At 38.4% G+C, this 26739-nt stretch overlaps 1 protein-coding gene across 1 annotated transcript; it reads left to right on the forward strand.

Annotated features, from left to right (window-relative positions):
• The first annotated feature begins 1659 nt into the window (after positions 1-1659).
• Positions 1660-22043, forward strand: SPI1 (Spi-1 proto-oncogene). Its single transcript, XM_009647576.2, has 5 exons — positions 1660-1995; positions 8486-8579; positions 15968-16155; positions 20119-20275; positions 20977-22043. Exons 1-5 carry the CDS (start codon positions 1951-1953, stop codon positions 21291-21293), a joined length of 801 nt encoding a protein of 266 aa, XP_009645871.1. The 5' UTR covers positions 1660-1950; the 3' UTR covers positions 21294-22043.
• Positions 22044-26739: the final 4696 nt, after the last annotated feature.

Genomic DNA, 26739 nt, shown 5'->3' on the forward strand with positions numbered 1-26739 from the left:
TATCCTCCAGTGTATGAAATACAGTTGCATTCCACTTTAAAAGAAGCTTCTCTGTATAAAACACTACATTTTTAAACCTTCCAATAGCCGCTTAAACTACTTTCAATGCACGATGTATCAGACAGCATATCTTCTTTGTTCTGAATAGCCTTTTTAATAGACACACAATTTCCACAATTACTTTTATCATCTATTAGCCAATTACCCACTTTAAGAATTGTGCATACTATTGTTCACTCCCTTCTCCTCTGTTTGCACTGAATTTTATCATCTGAACTGTGCTTTGCTTCTCTCCTTTTCCCCCAGGTGATTCTGATCCCTTCCAGGCTGGTATCCAAGGGGAGACTTGAGAACCATCTCCGAGACAGAAGTGGACTGTTTCGCAGCTTGCTTATTTCTAGGTTAAAGATCTCATGGTATGAATAAAATAAGAATGAAATGCTTATGTGTCAACTTATGCTAGTGAAGTTCAGTTTGGGGCTTCAAGAGTTAATCTCCCATCATGTTCTTGATCTTATCCCATTGCTATATGGTTTGCTTGTTGAGTTCCTTAGGGTGGGGAATGAGAGGAACTTGTGAGTGGCCTCTGGTTTTACCAGTGTACAAGGGAGGAAGTCTGTAGTGGCTGAAATTCCCCCTCACACATAGACCCAGGTGAGTGGTAAACAGGCTACTTTCAAAAGCAGAACCTGTGGCACATGGGCATAAATTGAAGGGGAACAACTCAGACAAAGAAACTTGACTTTTCCAAGACGTTAGTAACTAACTGCAAAGCAAGAAGGCATTTTGCGGAATGAGAGTGTTCTCCCCTCGTAGCAAGGTCCTACCCTCTACATCCTGCCCTGTGGCCCACTCACCCCTGCACCTGCCAGAACCTCAGTACAAAGGGCATTTGTTCAGCGCAGCCAAATGCAAGTAAAAACAGTGGGATGAAGAGAGTGGAGAACACCATGAGGGAAGAGCTAAACCAGAATCTCAAAAAGAAATTTCAGCACCTGACCTGTTTAGATCCAAGTCTACAAATCTTGTTCTCTGCTCACTGTTAAAGGCACTCTGGATCTGAGAGAAGTCAAGTCATTGCATGGGACATGTAGAACTTTCTCTTTTTCCCCACTCACTTTCTTCTTTCAGGAGCTAGAAAAGAAAAGAAATCACAAACAAAAAACAAACATGAGGACTAAATATCTTTCACTGAATTATTTTGCTCTATTGCAAAGTTTATGAAGAAAGTCTCATGGGCTTAATTTCAGTGTTTTGTAGAAAGCTAAGACCGTATATTTGAAACTACATACTCTTTTTTTCCTTTCTGCTAAGTATTGCCACCTAATTCCAACACAGGACTATTATTATTAAAGCAAGTCTATGCCACTGCACTGTCCTCATAGAAGTCGTCAGGACTGTGTCTCTCTGATACACCATTAAACCAGAGAGCAGCACCATCGTTATGGTTCATCTACAGTGGGAAGCACATAGTCTTCCACAGAGCACTGCACCCATATGCTTGTTTATTGGTAGCAGGCCCAGGCTCTGGGTTGCTGATTATACAGTAAGCACCTGCCCATGGCAGATCTGGCTCAGGGCAGACTTCCTGTTACAGCGCCGCAGCTCCCTGAAATGAGATTTATGCAAACTGGCTAACGCCGTGATGTCACAAGCGCACTGATAGACCCAAGGGCTATCTCCCTTCTACAGACATTTGATAAAATCAGGAACTTCACATACAACTCGGGAAGAAGTTCACCTCAGAATCTATTAGGGCAAACTATGAAAACTTGTTAGGGTCCTTTCTCCTATCCTGAGATCCATCACTGCAAAGGGACTTCACGGAGTCCGAGGATCTCACTTTTTTCTTTTTTTTTTTTCTTTTTTTGTTTCATGTGATTTTTTCAAGTCAGTTATTCTGGATGTTTGAAAACTGAATTAAGAAAAATTCACTCAGAAGTTGGCTGAATGTTGCAAGCTTGCAAAATGGAAGGATTTCCCCTCATTCCCCCTGTGAGTATATGGGGTTTATTCCTAATATGGATCATTGGGCTCAGTAGTAAAAGGCAAAGTAAACCCAGTTTTATTATTTGAGAATATCTCTGTTTTGGTCTGTATTTGTAATGCCAGGAAGTTGGGCTTAGGTCAATATATAAAGCTAGTGACAACATTGCAATGAATGGGAAATTAACATTTCCTCCCTAAACTTGTATCTGATTTCAATCTCCATTTGTTTTCACAGATTAAATGTATGGTATTTTTGTAGAGTATGCATATAGCAAGTCAGTATTTTTTTTTCTTCAGTGCCAGCTTTGTGATATAAGGCCGAGCCTTTCTTCAGGTTGTAATTCTTAATAATCGGAGTCTCTGACATAGCTTATGTATTTAACTATCTACCAACCTGTAAGAGAAGAGTTGTTGAATGCTGATTTTATGTATTGCAGATTTTAGGACTTTGTGCTCTTTGCAATGATGGCATTTTAGCTTCTAACTTCAGCTTCTCTTGAACCGAATTCTCTTGAATTCACTTGCTATGAAAAAGCAATTGGTGGATGAGGGGGAAAAAACCCACAGCCATCAATTGGGTCTTTCAATGTTTTCTTTAAGATAAAAATTTTTCTGTATGCTTATGAGGCTGTTTCTATCCTTTCTTTAACTCTGAACCATTGTTACATTGCTGTAAAATTTATAATACAGTGAGTTTGGAATTTATTATTTATGAAGAACATAATGTCATTAACCTGTTGTTCAGAAACAAACCTTAATGGGAAATCTCTAAGCAGAATGGGTAAAAGAGGCCCTAACTAGATTTTATTAAGTTTGTAGAAGCTGAAGAGATGTCAGATAAGGTGTTTTGCTTGGCTTTTGACATGGTAGATGTCTTACGGTAATTGCCCTATCTGTTCAGAAAACAGAAAGAGACAATGCAAATCCAAGAGTCCTTTTAACAAAACTTGTATCAAGTTTTCTTTTTGTCTTGTCCCATCTAATGAAGGCTAAAGACATGTTCCTTTATCTTCCACCCAGAAAGATGGCCCTTTGATTTCCTTTCATGTTTGGTATCCATGTTGACTGAAAAAATATGTCTTCTTTTCAGGAGACCCCTTATTCTAGCAGTTCATCATCCCTGAAAATACCCTATCTACCGAAAGCGTGAGAAGACCCTAAAAATCTTTTTTCTTTTTCTTAAATACATCAAGTTGCCCAGTGGATCTACTGTAAACGCGTCATGATAGCTACCTGAAAAGAAACTGAAAAAATGAAAAAAGTACACAGAGATTGCTCAATATGCTACTTGTTGGGCTTAAAAAAATTAAAAATACACCCAAACCTTGTCCTCAACTATCTCAGAAACCAGCATCTCCATTTAAAAAAAAAAAAAATATATATACATAACTTAATTTTCTGTCCACTCATTCACTCATAGCCAAGTTTTCTGGACTCTTTTTTTTCAGTATTGAATTCCAGTGCATACATTGAATAAATGGAGTGAAAATCTAACACAGTCTGGCCCATATTCTAATTTGTGTTGCAGTTAATATTCTGGCTGAACTCTATTCAGATGAATGATACAACAGGCAGTGAAAATACTATTACAGGAGCACTTGTTAGGGCAATTTTGTTTTCATTTTTTGTGATTAAAATGTCCAAATATTAATAATTTTGTGTTTTGTCCTTTCAAAATTGTTTTAAGTGCACTTTGAGCACTGCTAGTTTGAGCCCAACATGGCATCGCTATAAATGTCTATGCCTCCTGGGACTTTTTCAGCGGGGAGACATAAGCCTGTTTCTAGACAGGGGTTTCTGTGAAGCAATACTTCCCTCCTCTGCCCCTCCCCTTTCAGTTGAGGGTGGGTCAGTAACTGCCTTCCTCTTGACTATGCTAGGAAACTCTTACCCTTCATTTGTAAAACAGTGCTCAAATGGTTTAGGAGTACTGTATCTTTCTCTGAAGATCAGGAATTTTGTATGGAAAAGTTCTGCAAACAGGGCCCACATCTTCCAGTGCATGATAGAATCTAGTTGTGCTACGGGGCAAAAAATTATTACGCCAAAGATCTTTGCCTAAAGAGGGCCTCAGTTATATGTGAACCCCTAAGTAGCCACCAATAGAAATCACAGCTTTGAATGGAAGTATATTTGTATGAGAGCAAAAATGCCCCACAGAAGTGCTCTGTTCCACATAACTGTGTTGCCAGCATGGTCCAGTGATGCTGGCCCAATGAGTGATCATGTCAATATTTTTACTCATCTTTTCTAAAATAGTTATACTGTATTTTTTTTCCAAGGAAATACAGTTAACCTTGGCCTTAAAACTTGTCTCAGCAGCACATCATTGGAAACTGTGTGGAGTATTTCTGAATCACATGCCAGTGAATAGTTATGTCAGAATAACAAAAAAAGATCAGCATTTAGTGAATTTACAGTCACCTTGAATCATCTGACAAAATCTTGGTAAAATCAAGGATTTTCAGATTGCTATTCAGTTGAGTCCCTTCTTAACCAATGCCAACCAAGCTTTCTCCAAGAGTTTTGTGGCTTTTCTCTTGATTTTCAGGGCAGAGAAGGAAGATGCAGGCAACTTTCCATTTATCAAAGTCTGTGAGATAAAGTATTGTTTGTTGACCTCTTGCTTAAGGTTGGAATATGGTTTTAGATAGCATACTGCACCTCATGGCATGTAGGAAAGGAGATATCAACTTCAGACCACAGCTATGAGTTGCTAACAAAGCTTTCTGTCACTCTTTTACATGAAAACAATTGGTAGAACAAATGGCCATTGACATCAGTTAAGTATTAAATTGAAACATAAGCCATTCTTTGCTTTTTGTGAGAGGAAACAAAACAGTTCAGTGTCATGGAAGTGCTATTAGTAAGTAAGATGATGAAATGGGTGTGTGGGTGGGGAGGTTCCAGAAAAGGACAGGGCAAGTGGGTAAAGATTGGTACAAGAGGCACATGGTGAAAACTCTTCTCTTTAACTGGAGAAAAAGCTTTTAATAAAACTTTTAAAAAACAGAGAGAGATTAAGACCAGGTTCTTGCAAATAGTTTCTCTAATGAATAGATGAAAATATCCCACCTTCCCATACGATAAAGCTAATCAGAGGTAATCCATGCTGTACTGTCTCCTTTGACCACCATCTGATAGGTTTAAACATGTAATACATGTCTTCCCATATTAGTTACTGTACCCTTGAAGACCAGACAGCAAGATGGAACCAGCAGTGCCAATTCAAGTCCTTTGTGGGGGTGGATTGGTCCAGGTTGCATGAGTTAACAAGGATTTACACATACATGTGTTATCAAATGGATCACTGAGCAGAAAATAAATTCAAGGAAGAAAATTCCCACAATCAGTAATAAAGAGATTTTAAGTCCCAGACTTTAAAAACAGAGTATGCAAAACCCCAATGATCTATGTAAAAGCAGACTGGTTTTTAGATGTTGTCTATCTGCAACTCACTCTGCACTCAGCCAGATCTGTAAATATTAAGGGAATCACTTTTTCAAGAGTCTATTTAACACACCTTTCTTTAGCTCTGGTCATTGAATACACATCTGAACTTGTAAAACTAGCTTTTGAGTGGTAGAAATACTTCATACTCAGCTCTCAGGCTGTGAGATGCTACTGCCAGTTACAGTATATTGGACTGAAATGGGGGAGTTTGGAAAATCTTAGGGATGAAGAGACAACAAAGGAAGAACACAACTACTCAAACATTCTTTCCCATGCCTAAAATATGTATTGTTTATCTACTTCTGGACTGATGCTTGGCCTTCCTACCAAGCTATACTTCTGTAAAGATATGAGTGATAGAGCTTTCGTTGTAGCAGTGGAAATTTTATACAGAGCAAATTAAGCCTAGGTTGACAGGACACTGATTTCTTTGGAAATTTGTTTACTTTTGGCTAAGTATTTATCAGAGCTACAAACTTTGATGTATTTAGATATGGAAAATTTTTATAATTTCAGTCAGTTTCTAGTATTTTAATTGAAAGGAAACAAAGATTTTTCTTTCAAACTATAATCAGTTATATGACTTTTTTAACCTCCATTTCTCCCAACTAGTAGATGTGCATTTTCCATTTGGATGTTGAGGTCTCTCCTTTCACAGAATATGAGTGCTTTCCTTTGAGTTATGGCAAATTAACAATTCTGAATATGAAGGCAAAAGCTTCATACATTCTTCAGGTTGACAGGATTTAATAGGAAGCATGTATTTATGGAAAGGAAATGGGGGAGTGGGGTGAATTAATTTGCAAAGATAATGAAAAGAAGAAATTCCATTCAGAACTTTATCCTGAAGAAAGCAAAACACAGTCTCATTACTTTTTCTTGTCAGAGATCGGAGTACACCACAGGTCGAAGGAATGGGCATGAGTGAATGCATATAACCAGTCATGGTCAGAGAGAACACAGAAAATAAGTAGAGGAAAACCAGAAGGATCAGAGAGAATTCATGCTGTACTTTCTCCTTTGACCACCCCTCTGAAATCTGGAAAATAGGTTATACTTCCCATTAAATCTCTGTGTAGATGAAGGGCAATTCTACTAGAATCATACTGATTTGGAAAGGGAGATTGCACCTACATCCTCTGGAGACCAGACGTAAGAGGAGCCCCTCCACTGGTATCCCTGCTGTGGATACAATTAAATGATTTTTTTGCTCCTTTTACCTAGTCTTTCCTTCAGATTGTCTTTATTGTGGGTTATCATTTTCTCAAGATTTCCCCAACTATCCACCACCACAGATTATATTGGGAGCTGACATCCAGGCAATGGATTTGCTCCTGAGGTTTTGAACATTCCATGGATCTGATGCCTGGTTAGTGTGCATTCTGGAAGTCGTGATGTTTTAGGTAACCTTACCAGTGCATTTTAATATGATACGCTAATACGGCACGCAGCTGCCTCTAAGGTTATACCAAGGTCCAAAGTAATTTCTAAAAGTATTTGCTATTTTTTTGTGTTCTAACATCTTAATCCTCTGGGAATAAGTCTCTCTTTTTCTTGATCTAATTTCTTCAATGTCTTCATAGAAATCACATCCCTAGAAAGAACCATCTTTAAATCCCTGGATTCCAACTGAATGAACTGAAGGAGTTAACTAGAAGAATTTAAGAGTTAATGAGCAATGGCAACTCTAAGTCTGATGTAGTTTTCACCAGAAAAAAAAGTATTCTCCTTTTGCCAGCTGCTTATCTACCACCTCCATCTGGATTTTAATGGCAGCTGCTGCCTTAGGTTTTGTGTTCTCGAGTAGTCTAGAGGAGGAAGAAAAAGAGAAGCTTGTCTGCATTTCTGGCATGCTGTCACCACAGCCTAAGCTTAAAAAATGCTGGTGTTCCAAAAATGAGACAGATTTATGGAGGGAGATAAGGATTCGGGACACACAGATAGGCATATGAACATGTAAACATACAAAAATAAAAAATATATCCATTGCATAAGTTATCGTGTTGTTTTAAATATTTGTCCTTTTCTTTAAAGTTAGTTATGCTGAAATCATTAACAGAAGAAAAATGTTTCTGTTACTACGTACTAGAAATAATTTCCTTTCAGAACAAAAAGCAAGAAGGGGTTTGAGTTCTACATTGCTGTTGACACTGTAAGAATTTGTTCAGATTGGAAGAAAATATTGTAGTGAACTTAACTGGACAAAAGTTTAGGAAAGCTCTGTGAAGGACATTGCTCTGTTCTAACTCTTCATTCTGGAAAAAGACAAAACTAAACTTAAATGAAGCAACCGAATTGTGCACAACTAAATAAATAAAATAATAAATGGACCACCTTTATTGAAGCAACATAAGACGCTAAGCAGTATTAACATTGGAGTACTAGGTGTGTGGAGAAAGACAAGTGGGAAAGTTACCCTATGTCACCTGTTTTAAGAAGAAAGAGAGGACTTTAATTCTACAGCTAAGCATCCAATAGGTCACAACTCAGTATCTGCCCCACATTTGGACTTTTTAAGTCTTCTCTGTGCATAGTTAACAGCTCTGGGCAGCAGATTTGAACCAGCAAACATTTACAGATAATCCTGGACAAAAACTGAGAAAAAAAAATGTTTTTATGCCCTCTGTCAATGTCATTACTCTCTACAAACTGCCACCGTTTAGTGAGACCTCCTAGAAACACTCAGAATAACATGCTTAGGCAAGACAAGATTCTGCTTTCTCTTTTGCGTACAGGAGGAATAATAATAAATGTCTGTCACTACCAAAGAAAAGGTTCCCCTGCTGTGCTGGTGTGATGGCATCTTGACTTGGGCCTGATGTCCAAGACAGCTCTCTAAGTAGTATCTGAAGAAGGTTAGAGAGCAGGATATCAATAACTTGTGTAATACTACAGTATATGTTCTGCTACGCAAACTGGGTCTAAAGAGATGGATTACTCTGTTTGGTGTCAAGTATTTTATTCCTCCTGATTCAGTAAGAACTATAATTTTGAAGTGATTTGTGTAAGCTTACAGTTCTAAAAATTCCTCTTCTCTTTACAGCCCTCTGAAGATATGGTACCCTATGAGTCAGACCTCTACAGACAGCCCCATGACTATTACCAGTATCTCAACAGTGATGGAGAGAGTCACGGTGGTAAGTTAAAAAATATCTCTTTGGAGCATAAAGTCTTATAGGATATCACAGGAAGGAGATTTAGGACATTCAGCAAAACAATCATGTTGCTCTGATCTATAATCTATAGGCACATACTTTCAAACTAGAAAACAACAATGTTTTATTCTGCTTAATGGCACTGTTCCAACCCAGCAACTGCAACACGGTTTCTCTGAAAGAGAATTTAGAAAGCACTGAATGATGCAAGGAGCTTCCAGGACATTCAGTGTATTGCCAGGAAGGTGGGATCTCATGATCTCTATCCTCCATTATCTTCACTGTGTTTTTACTTTCTTCTGCAGATCAAAAGCACTCTGCTTGTCTCAGAACTCTTTGAGGATGTGGATTTGCAATACTGTATTTCTCTTCTTGCATTCCCATCTCCAATTCCTGTTTGGCTGAGGTCCTAAATACTCTATTTGTACCTTCATTTTAATTATGTTTCTTTGGTATTTGGCCTTTTTCAACTCCATGTATTTCTCTCTTTCTTTTGATCTCTTTTGCATGTTGCCACACCTAGCTTTAACTTTCACTCTTCCTCCAGTACACCCAAGTACTTCCTCTCTCTAAATCTATGTAAAACTTCCTTGTAGCTGTTTGTACATAAACCTAGCTCAATATAAAAATACTGCTTCAATTTATGTATGTGACTTCAAAGCTTTGGTTTCTTTATATTTTCATGTCATCTGGACACTAGACTCTAAATCAATGCAGAGGGGAGAGTCTTGCTTTGTGAATTTTGTCTCCTGTGCAATACAATGGTCCAGCAACACCACCCTGGAAATATCAGAGTCAATATTGACTCAGGAAGGAAAAGCACCGTTCTACTGTATCACTTGTGGCAGTCCCTTCAGATCCTGGAGTTTCCCTAAAAGACTCCCACTGATACAGCAACTAGACCCATCACTGCTTAATTTAAGACATCTAATGACTTCACAGCATAGCACTGTTTTATCTGTGGCAACAGAAGCTACCTTAAGGCACAACAAGTTACAGAATAGGATTGTTCCGAGCATTTAACTGAAAACATTTCCTACTGAAATTTCTTCTCTACATTGCATTGAAGAAACACCTAAGATATTCTTAATGCCTGGAGACAAAGAATTAATTCAGTTTTTATAAGTTATCTCATGGCATCTGTCAAGTCACATTAATCAAACCCAGCAAATTCCACATGGAAATTCAGGGTTTTTACATTATACCCTGAACTTGTTTACACACCCATAAAATAAGGATAACATTTATTATCTCAAAAGGCAGTTGTGACAATTAAACAATAAACATAAAAGATGCCATGTAGGAAAAAGCACTGGGAAATAACTTTTCTGTCATTAAATCTAGGCTACCTCCAGCAACAACATCCCTTTATCTTTCATAAGCTTATCACTCCATCTGGTTTACTTCTCATTTTTCTGTTGGAAGGCTGTTCCTAAGCTACACTGCTCAGATCATTAACACATTTTTACTCATCATAATGAACACAAAAAACCCTCTAAAGTCACCTATGTGGGTTATGGCCTAAGTAGTACCTAAGCACCCACTTTGAACAGAAATTTGTCTCTTCCTAAACTTGTGTTGCACTTGTCCTAAAGACCCCAAAACCCGTTGTTTAATGTTTTAACTCCTACCATAAGAGGTTATGGAAGAGGCAATTAATCCCAGCCTGCACATCTCAATGAAATTTTTCCTTATAAAAGCACCTGTAATGTAGTTGGTTGTGTCTAAATATCTAACATGTCCTACACTTTCCTGAATTGCTCACAGTCCAAAAGAGCAACGAACAACCAAAGAATACAAAGGAGAGTGAAAAACACAAATCAACACATTTTGCTTCTTTCCTATAAACATTGACAAACCCAACTTTGGCTTTCATTTTATTAACATGGCAGAAGTAGTGAGTCTTGAGAAGAGCAGAAAGGGTCATCACAAAACTACTTTTAGCAATATGTACTAAGTGTTCATAACAATGTGGATAAAAGCACAATGATTGAAAAATGGTGGGGGAAAAGAATAAACAAGGTGCTGCAGTGATAGCAGTGAAGTGAAAGATCTGAGAACATGATTAGATCAGAAAAAAGAAGAAATAAGACAGAATTGTGAGAGAGGAGTTCAGCTTGGGGTACAGCAAAATCACTGGCAATGCATAAAAAATAATTTTTCAGGTCTACTCAATACCACTATGGACCTCAAACAAAAGCTACCAGATAAAGCAAATAGATACTAGAAAACAGAATAATATTTCTGACTTTACCGATAAGGGACTGCTAAAGAAATAGGAGGTCTTGCACAAGCATCAGACTACCTCTCTCTCACTGCTAGCAAATTAATTTTGTGAAAGGGAGATGGCAATATCTTAATCTGTAGATCTGTGCTACATGCATTACTGTCACTTTTCTAGAGCATAATGCTGAAGGGAACCCTTACTCCATGTTTACATGAGTAGGCAGTAAAGTGCACACAATAGTGTGTCACTAATTTAATATGCAGGAGATCATTGCCAGTAAGTGAACACTAAATTTAACAAACAAAAACACACCATAAAAATATCTGTATGTTCATCACAACATGCATTGTTTGCATTTATTTTGTATACTGTAGTTTAACTGTTTTGTAAACACTGTAATAAACACAGGCACAGTCACGCAGGACAGAAGCTACTTCAAGTGACCATTAGTCCATCACCCTACCCTGAGCTTGTATGCTAGTAAGTCTGTAAATGTAATACAGCATATTTTGTAACACTAATGCAATCCTAATAATTACAAAATTCCACTGCAGCTTTGTCTCTAAGTTATTACTAAACATTGGTTTAGTAAAAATCACTTTTTGTATGAATCTGAGTGCTGACCCTCGTTCACTTTGTTGCTAGCCTCGTGGAACTTACTAGATTTCATGATTGGAGATTTTATTTTCATCCTACCTCCTGGAGCAGTATGATAATTTAAGAATCTCAGCTTTGATTTTGTTAGGATTTTAGCCCACATAGAAGTGGAGGAAAGTCCAAACATGTGAACCTTAGTCTTAAATGCTATATTGGAAAATAGAAAGAACTCCAAACTTCATTAAAAAATCCCCTCGCTTCAAAGCCATTCTCATGATTTGCTGGGGCCTGACTCACAGATTTTCGAACATTTGGCATTAAAATCATGATGTTTGTAAAGAGAGAGCTAATGAGATCCTACTGTCGTTACAGCTAAGACTGCTGCACTGCCTAGGAGCACAGCATTTCACTCAGAGAGCAATTCTGTAGGGAATCAAGACATTCATTTTCCAGTGTCCTTCAACATTTTTCTCATTTCCTCTATGGGTTTTTTCTTGGCTTGTTTTCTCAGATGAGTGAAACACAGTGGGAACATCTAAGCTATGTATTGTGGTGCTGTGTAAGGAACCCTCTCGTAGTTCAAAATGAGTTGGAAAATCTGTACAGCATGGAGCAGAACCACTCAGAGACACTAGCTCAGACCTCAGAAGTACAGCCATGTCAACGCAGTTGTCTCCTTAGACTGGGCAGAGTGCTGTGCTGACAGAGCTGTCACGTTTCCGGTTCAAGAGCTGGCTCATGAATTTCTGCACGGCTTTGCACTGCGTGATGCAGATTTAGCCTGTTACTTCACTTTATAATAAATACCTTCCCTAAGCCTATTTCATATTCTAACTGCCAGTTCTAACATTATTAATCTATTAAAACAGGAACAAAGCAATTTACATTGGTGAGAAGATGACTGAGAAAGTTCAGTTATGTTTTCTCACTTGTAGAGCGAGAATCTACCTCCATGGTGAACATTAACACAATGCCTTTAGGTCTCCTATTGCTTCCCAACAGGCTAACATCCTCTCTGTCATGGGAAGGAGTTCAGAATTCATGACTGTCCTTCCTCTTAACCTTTCACTACATACAAGACCAAAACAAACATGATCTCCATGTCTCTATAAGAGAATTTTTTTCACATCCTCTTTCACTTCACATGAAATTTCTCATAATGAGTCCATTGGGTAGCTATAGCTTGGCTTTTAATGACATTTTCCTTTACCCAAATAATAGACACTTTCCATTTCTAGAATTTTTCTCTCCTTTCTTTTTTCTTCCTTCCACCTTTATGTTTTTGAGAGAACAGAATTGCTATGCATTATTGACATAACACTAACAAAGAACACAGAAGTAAATAGCTGCTGGTAACTCTAATAACTGCAGACACAGATATTTAGGATTTTTTTATACTTTCATGTGTAATAACTTAGCCAAGCTGATTAGCTGCAGAAGGGCTCATGGAGACGGAATTCAGAATTCCTCTTTCAATGTTAACTAAACCAATATTGCTTTTCCTAAGCATCACTGTGAAATTGTAATTTAGAAAGAAATAAGGGCTTTTCCTCTTGTCACAACTTGCATATTTGGACAAAGTTTGTGTTGAAGTAATCTCTGGCATAGATGTATTTTGTAATGTATTAGTATTATGTGGTTATTGTAAGTCCCTAAATGCTGTGCTATTAGTATTATTCTACTATAGTATTTTTACAGCAACACTTAATTCCATAAAAAAGGAATTCAGTAACTACTAGGCTAAATATTACATAGTGATTAACATGAATAGGCATAATAGCATTCCATAGGTTAATTTATTTGCAAAGGAAGAGTTTAAAAGAACGGTTCTGGAGGCAGCAGGAACCTTGTGATAGGCTTCAAAAACAAAGAGGTATCTTGAAGTATTAAAAAAAAATAACTTCTGATAAAAAATATTTAAGACTCGAGAGTAGACCACTCAGAGCAGGCGCAAATACTCATGGCTACACACACTGGAAATGTATTATGTTCTCTCTTGACCACCATAGTTATTACCAGTAAAAGATTCCACAGCTGAAGACCTGCAATTGACAGCCTCCAAGGCTTTTGCCTGGGCTTTGTCATCCTCACAATTATGCATTGCTCTCATATGCTGTAGCAGCTTATTGAAGACAAGGGGTCTTTGAGAATATACATTGACATCTGACAGAGGACCTTCTGCACAAGGAGCAGAGCCAGATCATTCTAAGAACAAGAGTACAGATTACTCCTGCAATGTATTTTCAAAAATTTTATTATACAGTGCTGCCCATGGTATATGGGGCCTCAATGGTTGGCTCTACTTAGAGAAATCTGCAGTAATTTAACCCAGAAAAAGTATGACTTAGTGCAGCTTAGTCTTCCACCTGAACAAAAATGTTTCAGATTGGAAGTACCCAAAGCCTCCTACCAGGACACAGCCTAAGATGATCTGTGGATTCAAACTCACACTCCCTTATTTCCTGGGTTGGAGCAGATGTGAATGTAAAAGTACCTGGGGGCTTTGCACCCATAAACTCCACTTTTTTCACCAGAGAAAACAAAATTTTTCTCTAGCACTACAACATGAAGAAGTGCTACTCTCCATTGTAATTATAACTTTGGGCTATAAAATCCATGCGTAGCCAACAGAAAGCACTATACAACAAAGCAAATAAATTACAAAGTAATGCAGCAGCTCCCTAGGTGCTTTTATAAGCACCTTCTCATCCCTTTCAGATGCCATGACATAGTTTATCCACGAATCGGAAAAGCAGGATGGACAAAAAAGTAAGGACTGGTGCGGTAAATGGCCTGATAGAGCCTCCAAATAAATTTCTACAGGCCTGAGCAATAAAGGCAGCTAGAAGAGCTTACAGCTTCTCAGGTACAACTGTGTTTGGTATAAACATATCACCAAGTTCCCTCTAAAGGAAGCCACATTCAAAGTAATTTCAAATGACTTTGCCGCATCCCGCATTTCAAATCCTCAATGAGATTAGACCTACTTGTTTGAAACAAGTGGGGAAGGATGAGAAGATAGAAGCTGAGAGACAGAATTAATCTGGTATTTAAGAAATGAATATTCACAACACATTAGTATCCAGATAATATCATACACAGTAACATCATATTGCAGAACAAGACAATTGCTCCGCTATAAATTCAGTACAACTACACTTGGAACAACATGTTCAGTTCTGACCATTGCATTATTGGAAGGATGTCAACAGCTGGGAGGGAGCTTGGAGAAGTGCACAAGTATGGTTAGGGGGATGAATATACTGATTTATACTGAAAGATTTTTGAAAGTCTAAGAGCGAAATACATGCAGCTGGGTTAAGTGATAATTAGGAGTAGATTGTAAGGGTACGTTACAGCAACCGGAAAACTTGTGAAGGCTAGGACAGAAATGCTTCATAAAAATACAAGGGAAGAAAACTCACAATAGTAAGATATAAATTAGAACTGCTACACTGAATATCATAAAGAATTTGAGCCGTGCATAAAATGATACATGAAAAGTTAAACTATGGAAGATTAGTTCCTAGCTAAGTCAGAGCAGAGGATGTGATGTTGACTTTGATTTTATAAAACAGAGTGCATACAAATATGTGCATAATTATGCATGCAGCTACTGTATGTAAGAGAGAAATAGATTTGCAATGCTTCACATTTCCTCTAACAGATTTTAGATTTTGAGCAGCAAATAGGAAATTCTAAAAATTCTGGAGGCATATATTGAACTAAGAAACCAGAAATCTAAAACTGAGAATGATATGGAACTTAATTTCAACAGTAAATAAACTGGGAAACAGGACAATGGTTATCTAAGTATTTTTTTATGTTTTGAAGAAAAATCTAAATTATCATAGAAATTTTAAACATCCTAAAGAGAGGAAAAAAGGTAGAGAAAGAGTCTGCATCAGAATTTAGCCTCACTGTAAACAGTGTACACCAGGCTGCTGCAACAGTTTAACCTTTTATTCTCTAATACTGGTACTGAAAAACATGCAACATACCAATATATGGTTATAGGAAATATCTAGCAAAGTGCCATGCCTTTTTTGCAGCATTTCTGAAATTTTAATAGCAGACTAAAATAAAGACTGAAGATAACTGCAGAATAATCTCTAAATATTCTTCATCTCCTGATTTCCATGTCATGAGAGAAAGTGTAATGAGAATATGATGATATGTAAATCAGTAGAATTTGTTGCCTCAAGAATGAAAATGTAAGATTGTTATGGTCTCTTCTTGAGAAAGGTGCCAGCATTAATGTTTTTTGTATCTTCTGCTAAATTATCATTGAAATCCATCTCTCCATCTAAGAGTATTCTCCTGGTTAAAGTGGCCAAAGTATTACTTTCTAGTCACAGGCATTTATGAGATTAGGAAAAGAAACTTTACAGGGATCTATATAGACTGTCACCAGACAGACAGGTCAACAGGGATGGTGTGGAAAGGGCTGAAAGGACAGTGACAGGAGTAGGAACCAATGGAAGACAGGTAAATACCATGCTTCTTAATCTTGTAATGACAGACAATCTATTTTTATTTTCTTTAGATCATTACTGGGAATATCATCCACACCACATGCACACTGAGTTTGAGACCTTTGGAGACAATCACTTCACAGAACTGCAGAGCGTACAGCCTCCCCAGCTGCAGCAGCTGTACAGGCACATGGAGATTGAACAAATGCATGTCTTGGATTCTGCAATCCCAACCACACACATCGGACTCAACCATCAGGTATGGTTACCAACCCCTACTAAGAATGTAGGATGATAAGGGTAAGGAAAATAATGCATCAGTGAATGCATACTCTTCTGCGAATGAGACTGCTGAAATGAATTACACAAGTTCTTACTGCACAAGCACTTGATATACAACTTCTCGGGACAAATGTGGTTTAAGCATTCTTTTTATCCAGATAATGTTCCTCAAACTGTGCCTAAAAAGATAATTGCATTTTGTGGAGGTTTTTGAGATTTCTTTTTTTTTTTTTTTTATTTTTTAATTTGGAACGAAAAATCAACCATTTTGAAATTCTGCAGAGGAACTGGACCTGAGAAGCTATGCATTGTCATAGCAAGGGTATCCATGACTACTGGGAAGTATTCTGAGTCTCAAAGTAGTGGGAAAGTTTTAAATATCGCCAAGCAACCCTGAGAATTTTAGATTACTTGTCCAAGAAATGCTAACAAAGACAAGTCACTGGTAATTTTACCACTGTGAAACAGGCTGAGGACAACCCACTTGCATTATTACCTGAAAGTAAATAAGTCACAAGCCAAAACACACTGTCTTGTCTCTGCTCAGATTTTACATTAAGCCAGTTGTCTCCCTCTAAAAAAAGACACTCTATTGTGCAGTCAAGATAGTCACCAAAATGCCAGTCAATTCTCACTAAAGCTGAAAACTGTAAGGGGTTCCATTGTACTGCAAAGATACTAAGCAAAATGGGTGTGAGGATGACTTTTAACTACTGATCCTACAAGACTATGCCTAAAGTCATTACTGGGAGCAATGAGAAAGCTGGCTGATCTTATGCTAAGGAGTTTCCCAAGGCAGGCAAGCTGCATACAATGTGCTGAATACAAGACAGAGCAAGACTGAGGTCAGAGAAAAAAGTGTTTGCTGATTACAGCGGTGCATATAATGGTGCCATTACTGAAGTTTTGTGAGAGAAACTGTATGCATGGAATTGTCATTTTGGGCTGCTTTATTCAAAGCAAACTGAAATTGTATACAAATCCCATATTAATCAAAAACAAAAAAGGAAAAAAATTGAGTGAATAAGTTAACACTGTCAACAGGAAACTGACTGACTGCAAGCCATCAAACTTCTCACCTACTACTCAGAAAAAAGTCAGGAATAGAATATGAGATGTAGATACAAACAAAGAATTAGGAACAGAAAGTTACAAATATAAAAAATGCTTCATGGAACAGCAGTCTGTGGGAAGCTTCAAGTCGTTTCAGTTGCTCACTGCAACTGCTAACACATAATGACCGACCGTTACCTCCAACCAAAGGAAAAGAATAAAAATTAGCCCTTTAGTCTTTGGAAGCACCAGCAAAAAACAAGAGAGGGTGCTTTTGCTTATCCACTTCACTCTACTCAGTTACCACCTTTCATTTCAGTATGAAAGGCAGAGAATTAATTTTTTTGCAACTTTTGACAAAGAGCACTGTGCTCTCTGCCCCACCCCATGCAAAGCTGCTGAAGGTATCAGTAGGTAGAATTCACCATTATCCTCCTCTTCCTTATCACCCAGGGATCTTTGGCTTTTTACTTTAACCTACAGTAGCTCATGCAAGTTGTACTTAGCATGCTCTGAGGTTCAGACTCTGGTGTGTCTCAGCCACAGTCCTAGGCAACATATACTATTATTCAAGGCATTTTCAAAGAAACAGAAGCAGGAAGCAAGCTTTAATCCTCTGCTGAATTGGTCAGTTACTAACTGCACCCATGCTTGTCGTGCAATATTAGAGTTACAGTCTGCAAATAAAGGAAGAACATGCAAAGATATTTCTCTAATTTTCTGTTGATATCACATTATTTTGTGAAATCAAATTTGAAGTTCAAGCTGTTCTTGAACAAGATTTCTTCAAAAAGTTTTGTTAGCCTGCCAACAGGTGGCCTCAAAAATAATAAATTAAGAAAAGAATAGTCATTCTGAACGGAGAATGAAAGAAAAGGTTGGAAAACCACGAAGAGCTTTAGAAAAAGAAAAATCACAAATGGATGCCATGGATCCTAAGACAACATCAGAATATGGAAAGTAGCTAGTAGTTTCTTAAGCTTTTTCTCTCCAGAACTGTATTAGTAACCTGGTTCTTTCAAATACACTAGCAGGTCCTCTGTGACTCTGTGTAACATAACTGTGAGATGCTGTATGTATTGGCCTATGTTGAGCTTCAGGCGCAAAGTCAAGTGTAAGCAAAACTACAGCAGATAGAGAAAGTGGGGACAGAGTGGAGGAAGCTTACTCAACTCCCCAGGTTGGCCTCTGCAACTCCCTTTGCTTGTGCGACACCATTCCCCCTCCTTCCTCCACAGCACTCTCCCACCACCTCCCTCCAGCCCCAGAGGAGCAGTTTCCTTAAATCCCACACCAGCCCCCAACACACTCCATGTTTCCACAGCCTTTTTCTCTGCAGGGGCACCAATCTGTGTTCCCCCATCCCATCCTGGCTGTAAAACATTGTCCCACCTTCTCATTCCCCTTCCCCCATGGCACTGTCTCTCTCTTCCTTCCTACCCCTGGGGCCACAGCTTTCTTAACTGTAAAAAGCTAAAGGTGACTGTGGTGAGGGCTGAAGTTTCGCTCTTGGGATCTGACAGGAAGCTTACACACGCTCTTACCCAATCCTGGCCTTCCTGCCAGATTGGCTCCAGCCAATCTGCCAACTCATTAACTGCCAGCTGCTGCACCCCAAAACCAGCCCTTTGCACACTCCTTATTGGGACATTTTAAGCTGGTGCAAAACTCATCTGAAAAGCACCACTCGGCAAAGCCCGACATGGTGTGGGTGGTGTGGCTCATGAAGTCAACACTCACTCCCCACTTCAGTGCCTGAGGCCCCCTGGGAAGGGAATCAGGCTCAAGATGTCCTTTCTTGGTGAAGAGGAGGAAGAGCAATTCAAAAGGAGCTCACCTTACAGGACTGTCAGTCTGGCCCATTCCATGAAAACCACATTCTATATGCAGCTGGGTTTGGGGGATGTTGGTTGGCTTCTTTTAACGTAGGAATTAAGACTCTTACTCCCTGGCCTCTCAGACTCATCTGTTTCTCATTCTTAAATAAGAAGCTCCGATAATTTATGGCAACTGGTCATGATCCCTAACAAACCAGACTGCAACTGAGAATTTACAGAGCTGAAGTATATTCCACACTGCTCCAGCAAGACCTCTCTATATAAGGGCAACAGGATTTAGCACAAAATCTGGCTTGCTAGATTTTCAGATGAGAAATCCCCACTAATGGGGAATTTTCAGATAGCCACTTAAGAAAAGAGAATGTGAGCCAATATGATGTATCCTTTATCTTAGTGCTAAGGCTGTTCACCTCCTCACGGGGGAAATTCAGGACAGGAAGCTGACAGACCTGTGTAACCCCATCCACAGAGTTGGATGCAGTCCTGTGGGGATTCAGGGCTGTCAGAAGGTACCATGCCTGAGAAAGGAAGAGAACAACAGAGCCAAAGCCAGTCAAAGCAGCCAAGCTAGGGCAGAAGTGGTCAGCTCTTTCAAACAAGCAAAAGGGTAGTTCCAGAAGGTCTGTGTTAGAAAAAAAGTTGTTCTCAAAAGCAGTTTTACACTGGGGCTAGGCAACAGGGATCAGAAATTCATTAGTAAGAATGTTAGCTTTGGGGAGTTATGGGGAAAGATGGGCAGTATTATTTGCATAGGATATAACATATGGGAAAGTTCTGACTTTTGCAACCTTATTCCTCCTTCCCTCATGTAAAGATGCATCTTTGTACATGTGTAGCATGTATAAGTGTTGGCTGTTAGCTGGAAGCGTTTCTTAATTGCACAGTATTTATTATGAATGTCCACAACTAAGTCACCCAGTACTACCCTAAACAATCTCATATACCTCTTAACTTTCTCCCCCCCAACTCTCTCCATGACATTTTCTTTCTTCCTCTTGATGCCCTACTCTATCACTACCTCCCTCCTCTGCTACTCTTTTCTCCCAAAGGTGTCCTATTTGCCCCGGATGTGCCTACAGTACCCCTCTCCACCGCAGCCCAGTTCTGATGAGGAGGACATAGAGAGGCAGAGCCCCCCATTGGAGGTATCAGATGGGGAGACTGATGGTGTGGACCCTGGGCCTGGAATTATGCATGGAGAAACAGGTCAGTGAAGACAGAGGGACTTTGTCAAGCTATGTGGTGAGCAGCTGTTACATTACCATGATAATAATGAATAAAACTGTAGAACTGCCATGCTAGTACTTTATCCTGCTGCCAAAGTTTCACTTTCCCTGACTCCTTGCACGCTGCTGTCCTCCAGATCTTTTATGACCATAGGTGTGTCTGTATCTCAAATCTCATTTCTTCACATACTCCCACTTCCTCCTTTTGCCTTGCCTATTCAGGCTTCCTGAATGGAAATGGATTTTGCCATTTCTACTCCAATTTCCATTAATAGATGGGAAAACCAAGGCAAGAAGGTCAAGGAACCAGTTTTTAAAAATACTTGGCTCTGGTTGCTCAGTACCTGAAAATCAGGTTCTGTACAACCTTCCCAAATTAGCTTCAGATTACTTTCAAATTAGCGATGTTTTTCAGTTAGCTTCAAATTAGCAAATTAATTTCAAAACAAGGGTTTGCCTTTGGAATTCCTTATTCTTGTTTTTTCTTCTTTGTACATTAATCCACATTATGTCCTCATAGTATAACACTGTCTATTGTTATAAATGTTGCAAACTGAAGAAGTTACAGGACTGACAAGCTAGCTGAAACAGTTACAGGAATTATACACGTTCTGCTGTTTCACCAGGAGCTACGCACTAATAGTAATGCTCCACTGCCTTTCTCCTCTGACTCTCACACAGGCAGCAAGAAAAAGATACGTCTGTATCAGTTCCTTCTGGACCTTCTTCGCAGTGGAGACATGAAGGACAGCATCTGGTGGGTGGACAAGGAAAAAGGTACTTTCCAGTTCTCCTCCAAACACAAAGAAGCATTGGCCCATCGCTGGGGCATCCAGAAAGGCAATCGCAAGAAAATGACCTACCAGAAGATGGCACGGGCTTTAAGAAACTATGGAAAGACAGGGGAGGTCAAGAAAGTCAAGAAGAAGCTGACCTACCAGTTTAGTGGAGAGGTGATGGGAAGGGGGGTCACTGATAGGAAGCATTATCCTCACTGAGGCCATGGGACCCTAAGCAAGAAAAATATTAAGACCTCCTGGCTGGATACCAGCAGAGGAGATGGACGCATCTTTCTCTTTGCTTCCTGTGCCCCCTTCTCTGCCTTTAAACGGCCTTTACCGTCAGATGTTTCTGGTACGAATTCCCTTCTTCAGCATCTGAGAATCCTAAACGTGACAGAATTCTTTGCTTCCATCCTACAAGTTGGACAGAGTTGGGAAATTTAAACAATGTACAAATATATTATTGTCATGAAAGATTTTTTTGATTGTATTGTAACTAAAGAATACAGCTGATGAAGTTTTGCCTTCAAAGGTGGTGCTGTGTCATTCACAGTGACACTGCATTAGCTTACAGCTTTCAAACTAGCATTAATACAGGCTCTGCCGCAGCTCTCAAAGCTAGAGAGAAGTTTGCAGATCTTGGAATGATACTCATTCTTTTAAATAGTAATAACATGTACATATTTAATAAAATTTGATATAATGAAGTTCTGGTGTTTGCATAATAAATGATTACTTCACAAACAAATCTCATGTGCATTCAGTTATGCAGATACATCACATGTGTGGTACCTGACTAAAAAGCATACAGGGTTATAGAGCCTTATCCATCCATCACTACTTTTTCATTTACTTAGAAACATCATCATTGCTGTCAAACTAAGTAACAAAGATAATAGGTGAGATACATTGCTGTGAAACAGACTACAGTACTGAAGTCAGTTTCAAAATACATAAATATACCCATCCTTATTTTTTCCTGTGCAAACGAAGTCCTGCCAGCTGAATAATTTCTATTCACTTATACCAAGAATGGCATTTTATAGCTCTATCCGGTTTAGAACATAACAATTAACCATGTTCTTCTGTGGTTTCACTCATTTTCCTGCTCCCGTTCTTTCCTCTTGCTCACTTACCTCCGCAGTGATATCTTGATTTTAGCTTATGAACCTTTCTGGGAAATAAGTTGTATTTAATCATGTCTTTGCAGAATTCTGGTACAAAACATTTTCAAGCTTTTAACTGTGGATTTTAGTCCCTACTTTAAAATGGTTAATAGTAACAAATAAAAAATGCATTGTATAGATTACACTCAAAATGCAGAATAAAATATAATTCAACACCTGAGATACCATGGTAAAGTTACCCAGTACATCTAAACACAGAAAACCAAAGTCATCTGACACTAAGAAAATTAGCATTTTAACTTTTAACATTATGTAACATATCTCAACTGTGTTCAAGCACTCAGAAATCAGGAAATATCATCATGACTCTTCCAAAATACACAAGGTGAAATGAGATAGGTCTAGAATGAAGAGAAGGGTTTTGTTTAACAATATTAAAATGTAGTAGAACATGCCAAATATGACAGTTTGGAAGTTGTAACTAATGCCACTAACTCGAAGCTTTTCAGAGCTTGCTCCTCACTGAAACCAGAAATAGTTGAAAGTGATGAGCTTCTTACAGACCTGAGTTCTCGAAATTATATTTAAACACAGTCAGTTTTATCTACACTAACATTCTCACTGCGGAAGTCAAAAGTCTGGTGACATCACTGGGCTACAGTGTCTCCTTGGACCCAAAAAGAAAGCAGCTCCTGCTTAAAAAATGTTACAATATAGTACCCCCCAATTTATCTTCCTAGTTCATGAACACGATAAATACATCAATCAATGCCAGAAATCAGCTGAGAGCTATAAGTGGGTGAGGCCTTCAGAACTTTCTCCATTCAAAACAAGAATAATAAATAGAAATTATCTTTCAGTCCTATAAAAAAATCTCACAACCCAACTTTTAGTTACCATTCTTTGAGGATCACATATATTCTCCTAGTCAAATATTTTCTATTCAATTAGAGTCAGGATATCTCAAAACTATCAAACAACTTAAGAAGAGATTTTGTTTCTGAAATTTTACTGTAAGAATTTACTTCCTATCAGACACAATTTAATACTCCCTAAATCAGACTTGTATAAACTCCATTTGCATCCATATTGCAATTGTATGGAAGCTGAAGATACAGAAGGTAGCTCTCAGAAGATGAGAACAACACTCAACACTGACATAGTTAGGGTTTCTTCAATGCTGATCTAGAAACTTAGGACTTTTCTGCTTGGTACTGATGAGATTCTCTATCACTGACTTGCTACTAGAAAAAGACATTTGCCCTCATCAAACTTGCGGACAATATTCAAGGAAACTAGAGGATTAATTATTCTCTTCATAAAAACGTCTTTATCTCAAACACAGCTTGAAAAGCAGAACTGATCACTCTCTGACACTATAATTTGAAGGAGAAGGATCATTTCCTCTTGCAGGAAAACGATGATGAAAAAAGAGCTAATTGTGGAGATGTTGAGGATATCACAAAAGCCATTTCAAGCTTGTCAAAAAGCCTTCTTAGATCTCAGAGACCTAGTTTTCCATTTTCATAGCAAGTCTTGTGTAGAAAACAATTAGGTCCTGGAGAAATAATACAAAATTAAAATAAACATTTAAATAGAAACAATAAGGATCTTTAAATGAGGCATTTGAGCACTGTGCATTACTATAAAATATTATTTTAGAGCAGCTACTTGCACTTGAATTGAAGAATTTGCATTTTACACTGTTTTGGCCACAAGTAACATAGAAATGGAAGAATCTGAGGAAAAATATTTCTGAGGATAATGTAATTCTGGGGATAAATATAATTAAAACATTTTTTAAATTACTATTGAATATACTTTAACAAGCAAGCTTCAAATTTTCTTTACCTCCAAAGTTGAAATCTTTTTCTCTTCCTCTTGTTAATGCTTTGAAATACTGTTTCTAAAAATACTCACTCCCCATCTGTTTCTGGTTAGGTTTTTCATCTGTGGCATAAAGAGTCCGAATAATCATGTGTTGCAGCTGTGAAGGAGACCAAATGATGATGCTTCTCCACCACAGTACCGTTTGTATCCCATCCAATCACACTGGTCTGGATAGTAGGCTGTCTAATCAAGCTGAATTATTGCCATTCAGTTGCATATACAAGCAGAAGCTCTTTGGCTTTTTTGGAGAAAAATATCAAAATTAATGTGACAAAATCACTGGCTCAGGAAAATTACAGAGAAGCAAGCATTCTATTTTCTCTGAAAGTGCTCAAGTACCAGACAGGCAGACATGCTGGGAAAAGGTAGGTCAGGTCATTATTTGGGGAGATGACCCATGATTAGCACAAGTTTACTGGGACATTTTGCAGTCCACTGCTTTTAGAGATCAGCAGTCCTCTTTCAAAGCAAGCATTCATGCTACAGCTGGATATTCAACTTACATATGCCCTTTGCAGCCTGCTTTAAAAAAAACAACCACCTTTATTAGCTGCTGAGTAGTTTCTAATAAATTCTTGTGGAAAGATATTATTCAGAAAACTATTGCTGAGCTAAATCAAAAATAATGAACTTCCTACAATATTTTAGACTCCCTCCAGCCATACATCAGAGGTGTAGGAGGTAGAAAAATTGCACTGGCTGTACTGAGGGATAATTGCTTATAATTTACAGAGATAGTATATATTTTTTAATTCTACCCAGTCAAAGAGAGTTTTAGACATTTCTAGATCTGAGCTGCTACTCACCTACATCAGACAGAACTGCAGTTAAAAGTGCTACCATTTGGTTTTGCCTGACAGTCCACTTTTATCAAATCCCCCAAACTTCCTGAAAAATACATATCCTAATATATTTACTAGCTTTTTGTCTCCTCCTTCATTAAATTTTATCTCCATAGCCTATTTCGAGATCCATACACTGCCAGATTGTTATAAACTGTATTTGTATTTGTATTTGTCTTCATTGTTGATTACAACAGGGCTTACGCTCCGTACTTTTTTTGACCCTGTAAACCTTCTGCCTCAGTTTTCTTTTTCTATTTGTACCCCTTTATCGCTTTTTCTTTCTTCTATTCCTTCCTAGGTTTTTTCCACCCTCATTCAAATCTCTGCACAACAAAAGTTACTTCACAATCATCAAGCTTAATTCAAACTATAGTGCCAACTTCATAACACACACATGTATCAGATGACAGTTCAATTTTGTTTATTTACTCTGTTGCTCTAATTTTTCTCATGCTCTAACCGCACATTGCAAATTCATAGCAGAGACTTTATAACTGATGACAGTACAATAAGTATTTTTTCTTTGACAAAGCCCAGAATGCTATCTTCTCCATGGGAATCCCACCCTTGTGTATTTAAAATGTATGGATTACTGGTAGAAAAAATGGTGGTATGACACAGACAACAGCACTCTGTGGGTACCAATTCTAAGAAAATGCATTTATTTCTAATTTATTTTGTGTGTTAACTTACTATCTCACAACCTTTCCTTCTTCTAAGCAATACTCAAACCAGATTTACATAATTTTGCATACCCATATACCTAAAAGACTAAAAGTGTAAAGCTTGTGGTAAACAAAGCTACTGTAATGAACCCACTAATCTCATACTACAGTCAAGTAGACAAGAGCTTTGCTCTTTGAAGCAACTGTAACATAGCTAAAACTTCACCAAGTTTCACCATTCCTCTCTAACATATTTGCATGTTGCAATTCAGTTGGTTCAGTTGAGCCTGTGGTATTAGGGAGGTCTGTATATAACCCAAGTCATCAGAGTCCTATTCCAAGAGCTGAGGAACGTGAACTTCTTCCGAAGAACATGCAAACAGCAGTAGGCTGCAGATATTCTTTCTCATTTTCTCACTCATAACTCACCTGTGTCTGTTTTAGCCCCATTTATTTCTCTCACAACACTTCACCACACAGGATCACAGAGCAACTTAGGTTGGAAGGGACCTTTGGAGGTCACCTCATCCAACCCCCAACTCAAAGCAGACCAATTAGATCAGGTTTCTCAGGGCAACTTTCCATTCTCTGCTTCTTTCCATTCTCTCCACTCATACAGCCACATCCCCCTTCTTCATGCCTTCAGTTCCCCACTGTGTTACTTTTTACTATTGGGGAGTCAAAGCAGTACGTGAGAATGAGCAGAGCAGTCTATGGACAGGAGGAGAATGAGGATGTGGTAGAGCAGATAAGGTTTAGCAGGAGGTGGTGGAGGAGAAGGAAGGGTGGGAGGAGGTGTTGGGGAGACCAAGGTTATGCAAAGGATTGGGGAAGCGGCTTTGTGGTAGGAAGGAATGCAGTTTCTGTGCTTTAAGGGCTCCCTCTGAGCTTTTGTTTTAACTCCCCAGCAGCACAGCACCAGTGCTCTTCTTATGAGAAGCCCTTTGACCACTAATGCCTTTGTGCAGAATGCTCCGGTGCCTCTGCCTTATGCAAAGTGAAGAATGTTTGGGTGCTGAGCTGGGCATTTGCATATACAAATCAGTAGGGGTTTCTTTTAGATTTAAGTAACTTAATTTCTAAGTTTTGAGTGTTTGCTTTTAAAAACATAATTCTAGAACTCTTCTTTAGACAT

The sequence above is a fragment of the Egretta garzetta genome, unplaced genomic scaffold, assembly GCF_000687185.1.
Source record: "Egretta garzetta isolate BGI_Z169 unplaced genomic scaffold, ASM68718v1 scaffold329, whole genome shotgun sequence".
Taxonomy (NCBI): Eukaryota; Metazoa; Chordata; class Aves; order Pelecaniformes; family Ardeidae; genus Egretta; species Egretta garzetta.